Source organism: Pteronotus mesoamericanus, unplaced genomic scaffold, assembly GCF_021234165.1.
Source record: "Pteronotus mesoamericanus isolate MK-2021 breed Mesoamerican mustached bat unplaced genomic scaffold, CSHL_Meso_final scaffold_54, whole genome shotgun sequence".
NCBI classification, from domain to species: Eukaryota; Metazoa; Chordata; class Mammalia; order Chiroptera; family Mormoopidae; genus Pteronotus; species Pteronotus mesoamericanus.
In genome coordinates, this window is record NW_026555321.1 from 27,932,726 (window position 1) to 27,945,783 (window position 13,058).

Here is a 13,058-nt window from a genome sequence, read left to right on the forward strand (position 1 = left end):
TTGCATTTGCAGGCTGTTTAAACTTTCAGGTGGATTATAATGCATCCTTTCAAACACGAAGATGTGTACTAAATTTTTTCATTCATAACTTTTTATTTGGTAATAAAACAGAGGCAGTGCTCCATTTCTTTTTCCAAAAACCCGCACTTTCTGCCCAAACTCATATTGAAATCTTTTCATCTTGTTCCAAGAGTCGCAGAGCACGGTACTCTTCAGCTCCATCTCGTGTAGGAAAGGTAGACTGCACCTCAGCTCGGACCAAGGGGAGCATTCACTACAGCGAAAAAGATGAAAAGCCGGGGAAGTTATTTAGGCATCAACACGAAATGAATTGATTTCCTGTAGATGAAGAATCTCAGTGTCTGGAGAAAAGCAGAAGGCTCTTCGTTGAGAGAAACCTTAGGAAAGCATGTACTGTATATTGACTTCCTTGATCAATTCTGGAGAAATATTATACTCCATTTAATCAAGACTGGCATATTTAGAATGAAATTCCCATTCACCCCAGATTCCTGGTTAAGTCCGTCAAAAGAGCCAAGGACGGACGTTCTCTGAGCAGCAGTATATGTATAATACAGCACACTATCTTTTAGTCACGTCATAGAGCTCAAACGAGATCGCCTGGAGACGGCTTGGGAGGTAGCTGCAGAAAGGAAGGGTAAGCCCGTCTCGGGTGAGGGCGTCTTAGGCGGGGTGGAGTCCTTTCCGTGCTTTGCAGGTCGGACGCCGCAGGCAAGGAGCCGAGAGGACCGCTGCCCGTAGCATCGCTCCAGACTCCTCTTTCTGAGAAACCTGCGGGTGGGGAACGCCACCTTTTGCTTGTTATTATAAATTTTCTTCTTACTAAGATTTTAGGATTTTTAAAGTTGCTCTGTGAAGTTTATGCTTCCTCCGACCAAGCTGGAAGAACCCTTAAGCGATCCCGGACTTGAGCAAGAGAGTAGCAGGGTGCGGCGGGGGCGAGCCCCGGCTGTGGGCGGGGCGCCCTCGCAGCCTGGGGCTGCGCCAGGCCGCGGGCGGGAGGCGGTGGCGGCGGCAGTGGCGGCGCGGATCCAGCGGAGCGGGGATTGGCTGCGGCGGGCGGAGACGTCAGGCTCCCGCGGCCTCAGCGGTAGCCCCGCTCGGCGCGGCGCAGTCGGTTCGAGTGAGCACAGTACAGAGGAGGTGTCCTCCGCTCTTCCACCTTCTGCCACCGACGCCGGGCTGTGCCGCTTGAGCCGGGACGCACCTCCGCGCTCCTCGCCGCTTCGACCCCCGCGGCCGCCACTCCCCTTGCTGTAGGCGCACACACCATGACGAAGAAAGACAAGAAGTCCTTCAACCAGACCCTGGCCGAGTGGAAGCTCTTCATCTACAACCCGACCAAAGGAGAGTTCCTGGGACGCACCGCCAAGAGCTGGGGTGAGCAGGCGGCAGTTAGGCGCCCGGGGCCGGCCGCGGTCCAGGCGGCCCCCGGAAGGGTCGGATGGGAAAGGAGAAGCAGGAGACGGCTCCCCGCGCGGGGGGCCCCAGCAGCAGTCTACGCCGTCCGCAGCGGTTTTCGTTCCGGGCCTCCAGACTCTAATCCGAGGGCGGCCCATTCATTTTCTCGGGGCGGGAGGGCCGTCGCTTGCGGCCGAGGCAGCGGGCCCGCGGACAGCCCGGCCGCGCCGGTTTCTTCCTCTCGGCCCAGAGCGCACGTGCTGCCCGGGCCTCTCGCCCTGAGCGGCGCCGGAAGCCGGCGACCTCCGCCCGGAGCCGAGCTCCGAGCGCTCGGGCCTCTTTTTGTACGGAGCGTGCCGGAGGAGAGAGGCCCTGGCGGAGGCGCTGGTGGCGCCGAGAGATTCGGGGAAGCCAGACCCTGCCCCACGCCCGGGGAGAGGAAATTTCCACTCCCTCCGCTATCTTGTGACTCGTCCACGCTACCACCCCAACAGGACAGAAGAGGGAGAGTGAATGTTAAGTGTGTGGGATGCATGAATGCTGTGGTGAGTTAAGCCAAGCGCATCGTCCACGAAAATGCACTTGAATTTGGACAGTGAAAAGACCTTTAAAACTTGGTTCTTCCCTAATTCCTTTAATTACAGAGGTTTTCTTTATTAGGAAAATTGCTTCTTTGGGAGAAAGTAAATACTATCTGAAGGGCACAGTGTTTTTCTGTGCCTTCAAAACGATGTGATCGTTGAATATGTTAGCATTTTATCTATGCATGAGTTCTTTGTTTTAAAAGAAATATTTAAGCCATTCACCAGTGTAGTACTGCTTTAGGGTGCCTCTTTTTGGAAAAATTAAGTGAACAAGTTTTACTCTTTGTGGGCCTTTTGAAAAATGTTTTGTAAGTGGGTCTCGACAGAACTGTTTTTCTGAGTGAGAATAAATTTCTGGAATTGAGAAGTATTGGGACACATTTTTAAGAGAACCATAAAGAGTAAATTAGGCATGACTTAGAAAATAAACTTGATGCTGACAAATCGGCTCCTCCAAAGTGGATGGAAAGGTGGCTTAAGTCATATCACGAGCTGAAAGGGGCCTGGGAGGCTTTTTAGCTCAATCCCCATGTTAGAAAAGAAAAAAAAAGGAGATGTGGAGAGGTTGTGATTTTGCTTTGTGTAAAATTACATATTCCACAGAGCCAAGAAAAGAACCCAGTTCTTCTTTAATCCTAGTCCAGCGGTTGTATTATTTTACAGATGCCTTGCCTAACTACATGGTAATCACTCACAATTTTTATTTAAATGGCTGTCTTTTGGGAACCCACTAGTGTGATGAGGAAATACGTCTTGCATCCGGAGTTAAATGGGTGGGGGGAATAGTGAACAATTATTATTGTTTCTCAAGTGTACTAACTTTTGCTGAAGGAATTTTTGAGTTGTCAAGAGGGATTAATTTTTGTAGACTAACTTCCTTTCTCCCTTCCTCAGTGCCTTCTCATTTCCAGTGATTAGTATCTTCACTTAGTGTTAGAATGACATGACATTTTAAACTGGAGATCGTGCTCTCTGTATCTAACCTTTGTATTGTATGATGTTGGGGTAGAGGATTTTTTGGTCTGTGCATTTACATGGATAACGTGCACAAATTATCAAAAAATGGGGCATTCTATAAGGGCAGTAGAAGTACAAGAAAAGTTGGGATTAGTTTTTTAGCAGGATTAAGGCCAGACCTTTATCAAAATTGAAAATAAAGTATTACGCTTACCAACAAATATTAAATTTGTTTATTGTAATAATAGTGCAGGATTGCATAATAGGTGAAAATTATCCATATTATCCAATTATCCCAATCTATGGGCATCCCTCCAAGAACAGGTAGGGGAGTGATGTGTGGAGGCTGAAATCCATACTCAGCTCACCAGGCTGTGTACCCTAGAGTGTGGGGGTCTTCCTGGAGAAAAGGGGTATTTTGTTCTGATTCTCAGAGCGGCACTGCATGAGCTAGTTGATCTCATCATCCCAGAGATGCCCATTATTAGTATTTAGGTATATATCTGGGCAGACTTGAGAAATGTCTGTAACTCCCCCCCCCCCCAACAAAAAGAGATCATACAGCGTTATATAATCTTTTTGAGTATATTGTGGTCATCTTCCATGTTAATAAGGATCTGTATTACCATTTTTAATAGCTGACCAGTGTTCCATTGTATAGTTAGATGTTCTGTGATTTTTTTAAATGAACAGGTTTATTAACATGTATATTTCATGTATGCATGAGACATACAAAGGGAAAAAATCAGTGACTTCTGATTTTTTTTTTAAACCAGTGCATTATTGTATGTACTGGTCCTTCCGCCTTCTGTTCCCTTCATTTTTAAAGATTTATTTACTTGAGGTTTTTCTACTGGTAGAATTTCTAGGTCAAGTATAATATCTATCTTCTATAACTTACATTTTGAAAGCATGTTAAACTTAAGAAAAAAACCCATTTGTACAAAAGCTTTTTTCTAGTTGCTTTTGAATTTAATGTAAGTGGTGATGGGGATGATTACACCTTTTTTTGATCTTGGTAAAGTTGCTGCTGGGTCTGTTGGTGTGTAAAGAAAGTCCTTTTCTATCTACCCCAGGGATTTTATAAGGCATTTATCTAAGATGTCCCTGATTTTATTTTTATGTTTGTCTTATAATCTGAGATTCCTTTCCAGATTCATTAGATATATTAAAAATACAAATACTTACAAAGCAACTTTGCCATTTACAGTTGGAGTACAGTGAAAACACTACATGTTAAACCATATTGCCTTATTTAAAACAGCTATATATGAAGATTTTGAGTAGCCACTTGATTATGTAATAGCTTACACTTGGTTACAGCAGTTTAAAATGCTCTTAAATACATAAAATCACTTCATTTGATTTTCACAACCTTCTAAATCACACTGTGTAGTTGACCGAGTGTACCTAGAGCCGGTTTTTTAAGCACAATAGTCAGGACACATCAGGAATAAATAGTTGCCATTTATGGAGAACACAGGACAAAGAGAATTTAGCACTTTGTGACTGATGGTGCTAATATTAAGCCTAAATGCATTAAACACAAGTAAAATCAAAGTAGTGAAAGATAGCCCAGAGATCATTGTTATTTAAACTGTAGTGAACCATGTGTTGCAATTAACATTTTTTTAAACAATAAAATAGTAAAAAAATCAAAGGTTATTCTATGGAAAAATGCTGTTTCATGAAACTGGACTATATTTTGTATATATAGATACCCCAGTGTAATATGTATTTCTCACTGTGGGTCAGAGTCAGAAAAGCTTAAAAACTACTAACCTAGCCCTGTGAGAAAGTTGCACCCACAGACCTGACTTGCCAAAATTTACTCAGTGACAGAATCCTTGGGCCTTCAGGCTCCCTCCAAAGGCCAGGAGTTGGTTTTGGTGTTTTTCATTTTTTGTTTTTTTAGAAAGAAAATTAGGACATTTCATGACCTCATCTAATGTTATCTGTCAATAGATGCTGTATGTTAACGTACAGCCTGAGCTACTGATGTCCAAGCAAAGTCAGGATTCTGGACCAAAACTGTTAATACCTATAATTTTGTTCATGTGCCTTCTCTTTCATTATAGGTCGATGAAGTGCCATTTTCTCAATTACTTGCTCCCATTATGGGTCATGCTTCATTTACATTTGGGATACAGTGAAAATACTGCATCTTACACCACATTGCCTTATTTAAAACAGCTATGTATAAAGAGTTTTAATTATATATAAATGCTCTGCTTTGGAGATCAGACACCAGCCCATCTTGGGTGTCTGACGATAGGGATTCCCAGAAGGCAAGTGTGTTTATTTTCTCAGTATCTCATAGTTTTGTAAGGTGTTGTTCTTTGTCCTGTGGAATATGACATACTAAACTTTACAAATCCAAGCACCATTGGAAAAGTAATAGAACTTGCCGTAGCCTGTGTGCAAACTAAGCCTGTGTGCAAACTAAACGAAGGCCATTGGTGGGTGTGGCAGAGGCAGCAGCAGAGGCGAACTGACCGGCCACCCAGTAGGAGACAGGCACTTCTGGGCTGCAGGGGCCGTGGGGGAGAGGGGTAAGTTTCTGTGCTGTGTTCCAGGCACCATTGTGACTACTCTAATACGTGCTTTCCTGTTGGTAAAGAGCAACCTACCCCCATCGCCGAAATAATTTGATTTCTTTGAAATTGAATTTTGAATTTATACCTATAGAATTAGATTAGCTGTATTAAAAGTTTAAAAACCCGCCTGTTTTTTTCTTGCTTTATCATTATGTTTGACTAAGGACCCACCATTTAACACTGATTGTGTAATGGAAGAAAAATCCATTTAACCTTGAAATATAAATTTATTACTGTTTTCTAATAATGCATTTATCATGTTGATTTTGAAATAAAGTCACCTGTAGTGTTTAACCACGTAAAATGACCACTGTTACAATTTTAATGGTCTTTTTCTATGTGTAAATAAAATTTTTTAAATGTATAATGCATAAAAATTTTAAATTTACAGTTAGCTACTTAGTTTTGTCATTTAATGTTTGAGGGGGACGGTTTTTATTCCTCTGCCACCTTCTTAGTGTTTGCTGTGTTGGGGGTGTCCTTGGCTCTCTCCGTCTCTTCTGTGGGACTGGCCACACTTCTGCCAGAACGTATGTATTCTGGTGGCTTTCGTTTCTCTCTGTGTTAGGACTCCCAAATCCGCATCTCTAGTCCGTATGGCTTTTTCATTTTGTTATAACCAATTGCCTGTTAGAAATATTCAGTTGGATGTTTCATAGGCATTTCTTCATGTAAATCTCCGTTGTCCTCAGGGCCTCTTTCTATTATCTCTCTGGCATACTGCGCTCCTGTCCTCTCTCTCTGCCATTCCACACAGTTCTCCTGCCCGCTGGGCCTGTGTCCTAGCTTCTGAGCATCTTTCCTTCACCTTGACATGGCTACTCAGGTGTCAGCTTTAATAACCTGATCTCTGGTAAACATCTTTGAACCTCTCTTTGCCTTAAGACGCGACCAGGTGCTCCTATGTACCCCATAATACGGGTTTTTATTATGGTATTTATGGCTTTATTCAATATTGTTTCCCATTTACTAGACTATAAGCTTGCTATTCACATCTTACTCATCTTGATTCCCTAATACCTAGCCTGTTGCCTGGCACTTAGTAGGAACGCAATAGAAATCCATTGAATGATTGAATACTATCTTGAAATGTTCCCATGTATCCTCTGCAACATGTTTTTAATGTCTTTGATGGTATTGATGTATCATAGTATAACATTTCCCCCGAGGTTTGGGCATTGCCCCCAACCCCACGCCCCCCTTTTCTTCCCTACAGCACTGATGGGTTTTCATAGAAGGTCAGTGTTCTGAAGACGCTTCCACTTAACTTTCTTGTAGACTCAGCTGAGTCCATGCCCTGGGTCATGCATCTGACTAGGGTAACAGAACCAGGGTTATTCAGGTCTCCCAGGTCCTGTTTTATTCCCCTTTTTAGATCTTTTTTTTTTTTTTTAAGCTTGCTCTCAGATTTAATGAGGACTTAATTAACAGTATCATCCTCTCCCTTACAGGGAAGACTGAGCTATTACTAATATTTCTGAGAAGATTTCTCTAACTTAGCCTTCCACATGTCTGTGTAAGTTTGTTGCTGAGTTAGTTGTGGAGTTGGCTCTTATTTATGACTTTCTTTCAGTACTTTGCTGGTGCCATGGTAAGGTATGACTTTGGAACTAACCCTCATCCAAAGCATGAGGTACTTCTCTTTGGCTAGTAATTGGCACAAAAAAGTGGCCGTTCCCCAACTCCATACTTCTCTAACTGTTCCTTTCTTGGCTCCTTCCTGTCTGCTCCTCTTTCTCCTGTTTACTAAATGGATAGTTTCCAAGGGCTGCCTTTGACCTTGATTTTTCTTCATCATCTTCCCTTGCAGTTTCATAAAACAATTGCAGAGATCACTCACAGACTACTTCTTCGTTTAACATCTCTCTCAGATTCCAGTTGCTTCATGGTTATCCCATTAATCTGAGAGAGTGAGGCTTTGGTAACTCCAGTTCCTTACATATCTAGTAAATGGAGGTCTTTCCCCTTCCTCCACTGAAGTTATGAGTTACTCCTATATTTGTAATTTTTGAAAACAGTATCACTATTCCTTTGTGTCATCTGGGCTCGAAATCTGGCCAAATTAGGCCAGCTCTATGTCCATACACCTGACCTGCTCATCCTGCAAACCCCCATCCCTCAGTATTTTGTGAAAGCGCTCACTGAGGGAGCCGGAGATACTCGTTTTTCCTAGCTTCCTAATCCTGACTACCTGTTTGAAATTTCTTAGCCCTTAGCACTACCACCAAACTGTGTCTCTTCTTTATCAAGATCTGGTCATGCCTTTTCTTATAAATTCTCTCATGAAAAATCTTGAAGCGCCAGATAAAAGGCTTTTGTAACTTTTTCAAATGAACATCGGCCATTGGCTTTCCGAAGTATAATTGGAAGCTTTTTAAAAAGTATAATGTTGTTGACTGTAGGAAGGTGGGATTCCAACTGATCCACCCCCAGAAAGATCCAAGGGGTCAGTTGGAATCATTGTGACCTAAATCTTTGTAACTTCACTGCTGTCAGACCATTTCTAAGGCTGCAGCTTTGATCATGCTACTCCCTGTACTTCCAGACTGGATCCCCACTGCTTTCAGAAGGTTAAAATAAGTTCCAGACAGCTTGGCATTCCAGGCTTGTTGGCTTAAAACTCGATTTTCAACCTTATAACTTGCCATTCCCCACCTTACTTCCATACACCACATGTCACAGCCAGATGGGTGTATGTGAGGCCTCTTGGCCTGGAATGCCGTGCTCTTTCCCTCTCCCATGCCTGCATTCTCTGCGTCATAAATTCTCTGCTCTCGGAGCTGGCTCGAGTGCCAGTTCTGCCCGAAGCCTTTGCTGATGATGCCCAAGTGAAAATAATACTGCGTTTGTCTCCTGTAGCACCTAAAACTTTGTGTCCTGGGTTAAAGTTGCAAATATATGTATATTGTACTAACTAGATATTCTCACCGAGTAGGATTTACCTCTGTGTTTTATATCCCTACAACGACTAGCACGTAGTAAGCACTTACTATTTTTTTTTGATGAACAGATTGTCATTTAATTAGTTTCCACGTGAGATTCATCTGTTGCTTGGGCTAAAGTTGAGAGTATTGTGGGCAATTGGTATAGTTCCACACTGAAAGTCTTATTGGTATAAATTCTTGTACCTAAAGGTATATTCCCCTTAGCTCACCATGATTCTGTCCCAATAAACTTCTTATTCATTTTGTAGTTTCCCAATAGGGCATCATAGTAAAATGGAGCCTGTTGGCATAAATAAGCAGTTTTTACTTGATGAATCTTAGAAGTACACGAATATACTAGGAAGATGACCCAGTGAGGATGCAAAATATAGACCTAAGTTCTAGTTCCACATCTCCATCTCAGCTTAGATAACTCATTTAAAATCCTTGGGTGTTAGTTCTCTCTATAAGAGAAAAGTTGTATAAGAAAAGTTTCAAATGTCACTTTCAAATGAAGAATAAAACCTAAATAAATGCTTTTAAAACAAGAGGTGGCAAATCTTTTCTTTAAAGGAACAGATAATATTTTAGGCTTTGCCAGCCGTGGCAACTACTCATCTCTTGTAGCTTAAACGTGGCCACCATTTAATATCTAAACTAACAGGCATAGCTGTTTCTCAATATTTTATTTACAAAAACAAGCAACAGCCATGGTTCGCTGACCTCTGCTTTAGAACTTAATAGTTAGTGGTCTAGGCTGATTCAAGAAGCCTGAAGTGGTCTTAAATGGGATGTGGACTCATGGCTTTGTTCTTTTCATGTAACAAAAATGACACCATTGTTTGAATTTTTAAAATACAGGTATGAATAAGTAAGTAAGTCTGCTGTCATCCTTAGCTTTTTCCCTTGGTATCCACTGTTAATTACCTGTAATACTGGCTGTATCCACTTTGGATAAGAGTCTGGCAGTTTCATACAAAAGTAAAAGTAAATATACCTCTACCGCATGACCCAGCAGGTCTACGCGTAGGTGTCTACCCAAGAGAAATGAAAACATGTCCACGAACATACTTGTACAAGACTATTCATAGTAACTGCAAACTAGAAGCAGCTCAAGTGCCCATCAGCAAACTGGTTTGTCTGCACAATGGAATATTGCTCAGCAGTAAAAAGGAACTAACTGCAGATAACACAAAACCTAGATGAATCTCAGTTGGGCTTAGTGTAAAAAAAGCTTTACCAAAGAGAATACATACTATATGATTCACTTATGTGAAATTCTAAAACTAGCAACACTTAATTTATGCTGGAAAAAAGCCCATGTTGGTGTTTGCCTCTAAGGACAGTGGACGTGGGATTGCCTGGGGAGGGGCCGGAGAGAACTCATCTTGGTAGGGGTTGAATCACAAGTGAGTGCATTTGTCTGAAGCCAGTTATTGGTACACTGGAGATTTGTATCTTTTACTGATTATAATTTTTGTCTCTCAATTTTAGTTAATATATGTGCTGAAGTGTCTAGGGCTGAAATCTACTGACATCTGCAACTTGAATACAAAAATGCATAAATGGTGAATAGATATGAGATAAATATAATAGTTTTAATTGGAGAACCTAGGTGGGTTATGGGTCCATACATTGCTTAATTTCATTCAACATTTCTGTGTATTTATGAATAGTCTAACTGAATCTTGGAGAAAAGAAATACATGGGTATATTCATGTTTCTTTGGATTGCCTTCTGCTAATCATGGAGTCTTTTCTGCAGGTAATGATTATCAGTTTTCCTATCGGTCCTTTTTCAATCATTTATATATGTATATATGTGTGTGTATAGAATATATCAGAATAAGTAATTTTCTTGTCCACTTTTACATGAATAATAGGAAAAATGTATATTCTAGAATTTGCTTCCCCCCCCTACTTTATATATGTCTTGGCCATATTACCATGTCAGTAAAAATAGATTTATCTTATTCCTTTGAATCATTGTACAATATTCTGTAGTTTAGAGATGTATATCCAAAATACATGTATTTCTTCATAATGAATATTTAGGTTGTTTCCAAATTTTTCTTAAAAACTGCTGCTGTGTATGACTATTTAGGGTAAATACTGAGGAATGGAATCAGCAATTTGTGGTATATGCATACTTTTATTATTTAGATTGTCCGATAAAAAAGCTGTACCAATTTCTACTCCCACTAGCAGTGGATAAAAGAAGCTGTTTCCCATTCACTTCCTGAGCATTAGATATTATCACTCTAAAAATTTTGCCAGTTTGATGGGATGCTGGTATCTGAGTGGTTTAATTTGCAATTTCTCTAAAAACCACAACTTAGCATATTTTTTAAATTTTTTAAAAAGATTTTATTTCTTTATTTAGAGAGAGGGGGACGTAGGGAGAGGAACACCAGTGTGTGAGAGAAACATCGATGGGTTGCCTCTTGCACGCCCCCCATATAGGGGCCCAGCTCGCAACCCAGCCGTTCGTTGGTTTGCAGGCCTGCACTCAATCCACAGAGCCCTACCAGCCAGGCCTGTAGCTTAGCACATTTTTATGTTTACTCGGTTTCCATTTCTTTTCAGCCACTCACTCATGTTTTTGCTCTTTTGTCTCTTATTTTTTTAAATTGTACTTGCTCTAAATTAACATCACAAATTTAACAATTTTTTATGGGCTGTTCCTAATCACCCCAAAATATAGCGAATAATCCATCATTTCCTCACTGATTTGAATTGCCAACTTTGTTACATGCAAAACCTTATTTTACATGGATTTCTTCCTGGACATTATGTTTTGTTGATCTGTATCTCCAGTCCTGTGTCATTATCACACTCTAGTATATAAGCTCTATATAAGTACTTGAAATAAATGTGAGAAATTTGTGTACTGTCTGTCCACTTTTGGTATCTGAATAGTGCTAGCTTTATAAAAACCATTTAGGTAACTTATGGGCCATATGGAAGGAAGAGTTTATGTAGAGAAAAAGAGCCTATTCCTTGAATATTGGGAGAGCCAACGAAGCCATTTGGACCGGTGTCTCTTTTAGGTTAGAGCTCTGTTTATTTTTTTATTTTTATTTATTTTTTCTTATTTGTTGATTTTGGGGGGAGAAGGGAGAAAAAGAGAGAAACATCGATTTGTTGTTCCATTTATTTACGCGTTCATCGGCTGACTCTTGTACGTGCCCTGCCTGGGGATGGAACCTGCGGCCTTGGCGTATTGAGATGATGCTCTAAGCGACTGAGCTAGCTGGCCAGGGCATCTGTTTATTTTATTGTAAAAACTTCTAATTTGAAAATGTTTATTTTCACTAAAAAATCATTTCACCTATTTTCAAATTTATTAACTGAAAACTGGTTTTATTAATCAAATTTAATGATTTTTTTTTGCATTTGTTTCTATTAATTTGTGTTTTTATCTTAAATCTCTCACTTTCCTTGAATTTATCTTAGTCTTGAATTAAAACCCTGCTTTTTATGTTAGTCTTACTTGCTTTTTGGTGAATTCATGTAAGGCTGTGGATTTTCCTTGTGTTCTGCTCTGACTACATTGTTGTTTTGAATATGAGTATTTCAGATTTTGTTGCCTTTTTAGTCCACAGATTATTTAGAAGTTTGTTTTTCTAAATTTTCATTTTAATTTGCAGTGTGTTTACTTTGACTTTAGAGAATGTAGCCTTAGAGAGAGGGGATTTGTTGTTTTTGTTTGTTTTTGTATTTTTTTGTAATTTAAATGGTGGTCAGTTTGGGAACAGCATTGTAAAGACTGTAATGACTAGAATGTTCTTACATATATTAGATCACTGGTAGTTATGTTTTAAAAATACTGTCCTTTTGGTATTGTTTACTTGGCCTGTGGATTTCTGTAAGAAATACGTTAAAAACCCTACTCATGATTGTGATGAATTTTGTAATTCTACTTCTGTTTTATGTATTTTAAGCCTCTTAGCATCATGAAGGTTTATGGCTATTATGCCTGTATCTTGTTATTTATTTACATTTTATTGGTAGAAAATACCTTGTCAATGCTTAAAAAAACCTTTTTTAAATTGAATTTATTGGGGTGTCAGTGGTTCACAAAACCGTACAGGTTTCAAGTGTACAACTCAACAAAACATCATCTGCACCCTGCGCTGTGTGCCCGACACCCAAAACAAAGTCTTCCCATCCCCAGTTATTCCCCGCCTTTGCCCCCTCCACCTACCCGCCCCCCCAGCCGCCGCCGCCCCCCCTTGCTTTCCCTCTTGCTGTCCCGGCCCAGTTGTCTCTGTCTGAGATAGCTGTGTCTGTACCTGTAACAATGTATTTTTTTGCTTTAGTCCCTTCACCTTTCATCCAGCCCCTCAACCACCCTCCCTTCTGACAGCTGTCAGTCTGTTCTATGTACCCATGCCTCTGTTTATTTTATTTTCATGATTAGAGTCGCCATATGAATGAGATCATATGGTATTTGTCTTTCTCTGACTGGCTTATTTTACTTCGCTGTTGCAAGAGGTAAGATTTCCTTCTTTTTCTATGGCCAAGTAGTATTCCATTGTGTAAACGTACCACAGCTGCTTTATCCACTTATCT

The 13,058-nt window shown here is 40.6% G+C and overlaps 1 protein-coding gene across 1 annotated transcript in view; it reads left to right on the forward strand.

The window, feature by feature from the left end:
- Positions 1 to 1,088: 1,088 nt before the first annotated feature.
- Positions 1,089 to 13,058, forward strand: part of ATP1B3 (ATPase Na+/K+ transporting subunit beta 3) — a 40,301-nt gene continuing 28,331 nt past the window's right edge. Inside the window, exon 1 of the mRNA XM_054594906.1 lies at positions 1,089 to 1,401. Coding sequence (XP_054450881.1) covers positions 1,293 to 1,401 — 109 coding nt within the window. The 5' untranslated portion in view covers positions 1,089 to 1,292. The remainder of the gene's footprint in view (positions 1,402 to 13,058) is intronic.